This window comes from Bidens hawaiensis, unplaced genomic scaffold (assembly GCF_021521415.1).
Source record: "Bidens hawaiensis isolate Kalapana, Puna unplaced genomic scaffold, B.hawaiensis_p1.1 tig00045633_1, whole genome shotgun sequence".
Classification (NCBI taxonomy): domain Eukaryota; kingdom Viridiplantae; phylum Streptophyta; class Magnoliopsida; order Asterales; family Asteraceae; genus Bidens; species Bidens hawaiensis.
Window position 1 is genome coordinate 43,919 of NW_027498141.1, and position 3,706 is coordinate 47,624.

General features: G+C 29.4%; 1 protein-coding gene across 1 annotated transcript; it reads right to left on the reverse strand.

The window, feature by feature from the left end:
* Positions 1 to 2,417: 2,417 nt before the first annotated feature.
* On the reverse strand, positions 2,418 to 3,331 carry LOC143595896 (zinc finger protein ZAT5-like). The gene is made up of 2 exons (XM_077074803.1): positions 3,296 to 3,331; positions 2,418 to 3,128 (listed from the first exon to the last, which is right to left on the reverse strand). The coding sequence occupies exons 1-2, from the start codon at positions 3,327 to 3,329 to the stop codon at positions 2,449 to 2,451; spliced, it is 714 nt and encodes a 237-aa protein (XP_076930918.1). The 5' UTR covers positions 3,330 to 3,331; the 3' UTR covers positions 2,418 to 2,448.
* Positions 3,332 to 3,706: the final 375 nt, after the last annotated feature.

Here is a 3,706-nt window from a genome sequence, read left to right on the forward strand (position 1 = left end):
TTAAAAATATAATGAGGATAAAATTGTGGACATGGTTGTTTTTGGGTGTAGCTAAACTTACCCCCCCCCCCCCCATTCTTTCACTTTTACTAAATGTACCCCTCATTTAAGTCTTACATTAATACTAAGATATATCTCGTGTAACACACGGGTGATTAAAAAAATACAACAAAAAAATAAAATTTGATAATATATGTAATAACATACCTTGCCGTCTCAAAAAGCATATTAAAATATATTTAAATGTCTAAAATTATGTTTAATACAACATATTATTATCTTATGATTTCATAGATTAGATGATTTAAACTTTTTTGTTTTTCCTTTACCAAGATTTATTATCTTTTATTATCATTATTATTTTAAAAAGGTATTTTTATTCTTTAAAGAGTTTTCTTTTCCTTTTTTTGTTTTTTTTCAAAGACAAAAAAAAAATGTTTATGTAAAAAACATTTTTTTATCTAAAAAGAAAAAAAAAATAGTTTTGTAAGTGTTATAATACTTTAGAGTATGTTGTTTTCTAACAATTTTTAGAGATAGCTTACCTTTTTTTTAAAATTATAAAATTTTTTTTATTTTTTTTAATGACAAAAATATATGCTTATGTAAAAAAACATTTTTTTTATCTAAAAAGAAAAAAACAATTTTATAAGTGTTTAATACTTTAGAGTATGTTTTTTTCTAACAATTTTTAGAGATAGCTTACATTTAAAAAAAAATAATCGCATGTTTTTAATAAATAAAAGAGATTAAACAACATCGACTTGATCAAAAAGTTGGTTCTTTTCTAATATGACAATAATCTTATACGTCCGAACCTAACAAAATATATTCAATGGATTTTTTTGTCGGGCGGGAGACATATAATAAGATAAAGATATACAAATCGTTTTATCATTTTTATAAAGAGAATATATCATCATTTCTATACATATATTTTATAATGACAATAAATATTATTATTATAATAAAGAATAATAAACAAAGAAAGAGAGAAAATAAAAAAAAGGCTTTACAAAAAATAATCAATATTACTATTATGATAAGCTTTACATAAAAATATTAAATGATAACAATATGTCAAATAAAATCATTAAAAGAGTTAGAAAGTGGTGGACACGAAATGGGAACATTTAGCCTAACCTTTGTTTTTTTTTATTTGGAAAAAGATTGTCACAGACAATATTTGAACTCAGGATAACCAGCTAGACTAGCATAGGTGCTTTTTCATTTTATATTTATAACATAGAAAAAAGAAAATGAAGAAAAAAGAAGATGCTCATGTAGTATCACTCACTTTCCGTGAATAGAAGGCAACCTATCATGAAATGTGCATCATATCAACCGTTTATGATTTTGATCAAATATGATTTTTATTAGCATATATTTTAATAACTATCGTTTAACAAACAAAAAAGAAACTTCATGATATTCTTTGTAAATTAAAGCTTGTATACTTTATAAATAGATACTTCTCATGCATTTAGAGGTGCCAACGAGTCAAGCTGCTAGCGAGCTACTCGAGATCGGCTTATTAAAAAGTTCGATCGATGCGAGCTTAATTGAGCCTGAGCCCGAGCACGAGCCTAAAAATAAGTTCGTTTAATAAACGAGCCCGAGACCGAGCTCAAGCTTCATTTATCGAGCTCGGGCTCGGCTCGGCTCATTTGCACCCCTATATGCATTGACCCGAATTCATAGGAATGGGTCTCACTAAACCCAGATAGTCTTAAAACGGGTCATAACATATCATTAAATTAAAAATTAATCTCACCAAATATTTGATATGAAAATCTTATAAAATAGAGATATAGTAAAAATTAATATCCATTTTTTTTAAAATATACTATTTATAATTAAGAAACTAACTTATTTGTGAAACTCTTTCATCATCAAACTCTAAGTATATTATTACCTTTCTTACAATAAATAAAATTCAAATCCAAAAATATATATATAATAGAAAAAAATAATGTAAAACAACCCCGTAATACTGAGGATAAAAAGTATATATATATACACACATATGATCATACTGACATAAAAAGTCATGTCTAGCATTAAACAATACACCTTACAGTTATGTTACAGACTTGCAATCACATGTAACTCCAGTTGAAGATTTGATGTAATTTCTGAAATTCAAAGTCATGGTATATTTAGCGTAAAGTTACAATTCTCCTAATATTTTAAAAACTTTTATACACACCATTGTCTGAGTTTAGACCAATCAATAACCTTAAACAATTGAGTTAGCCCCACATTATCAAATTCAAATCATAGTAAATAATTATACGAATCCGTTTTGAAATTTGATTAATTAATTGTCAATGAATAATAAAAATAATAATAATAACAATTGAAGATGTAATATTTCACATTAATCTCAAAATAACGTTTGATGTAAACCTGTTTTCTTCTTTCTTGCTTTCAATAATAGCAATCCACTCAAGCCGGGACACTAAACTGAAACTTCAATTCAACGACGTCGTTTATCGCCTCCGGTGGAGGAAAGTTAAGATCTAATGATAGCGTGCTCATGCTACCTCCCACAAACTTTTCTGTTACGGATACAGTTCGGTTTACAGATGGCAGAATTAGCCTATGTTTCCTCATGTGTCCCCCTAGCGCTTGCCCGGACGAAAACTCCAATCCGCATATCGAACATTCATGAACTTTTCCTCTATTATTAGTACTAGTACTAGTAATAGTTATATCTTCTTCTAAAGGTTGAATATTTAAAGAACTAGGTTTCTTTTCGCACACGTTAAGTTTCGCCTTCTTGTGACTAGCTTTGTGTCCGCCTAACGCTTGAAACGAAGGAAACAAACGGTTACACGTTTTACACTCGTGAACATAATAACCGGAGTTATTATCGTCGTTAGTGGGTGTTAATTTTTCGGTTTGGGGATGAATTTGATCGGCTTTTTCTTCGCTTTGAGCTAACATAATTAGACAATTCGCCATGTCTTCGTCTTCTTGTGTTGAAACCTCGGGTGATTGATCAAGTGTAGAGATGTCATTCGTGTTGTTGCCGGAGTTTATAGACACGTGAAATGGAGAACGAGGCCGTTGGCGCTTGGTGCGCTTTCGTTTGATGATTTGAAGAGCTCGATCTTGACTCATACCTGTAAGATGGTAAAATACTGAATTTATTCATACGATAAAGGGTTACAATACATAAAAATAAAGTACTGGATAATAAAACCTTAAATATTATAGATAATGATATTCCAGAAAATCAGACCTGTAGGAATTCGGACGCTCCGGAAAACAAAAAAATAATAATAACTACCTTCTATGAATTCTGCCATGAACTCTATTTCCATGTTGATTTGTGTGAATATGTGTGTAAGTTGAAAGTGAGAGAGAGTGTTTGCGTTGGGGAGTAAGTTCAGTATATATACATAATACAAGGGTTAAAATGTTAATAATGTAAAGGTAGTAAAGTGTAAGTGTTTCTTCAAGTGGTTTGTTGCCAGCAATCTTTCATGCTTAAATAAGTGCTTTTTAACAATTTCGGCTGCGTGAAGCTCACTTTAAGTTTGTTTACTTTGATTTTTTCATTTTTTTTAATAAGCATGTGAAGTTACACTTTTGACAGTCTCATATAAGTATTAATGTTGATAATAATACATATTTTAATCTAATAACATATTATAGGTTTAGGGCCGGCCCATGAACCAGTGAAATCAAGGAAGGGGTT

Coding starts and splice junctions, on each gene's coding strand:
- LOC143595896 (XM_077074803.1), bottom strand. CDS start 3,329: ATGGAAATAGAGTTCATGGCAGAATTCATAGAAG. Junction 3,129..3,295: donor CATGGCAGAATTCATAGAAG/GTAGTTATTATT, acceptor ACCATCTTACAG/GTATGAGTCAAGATCGAGCT.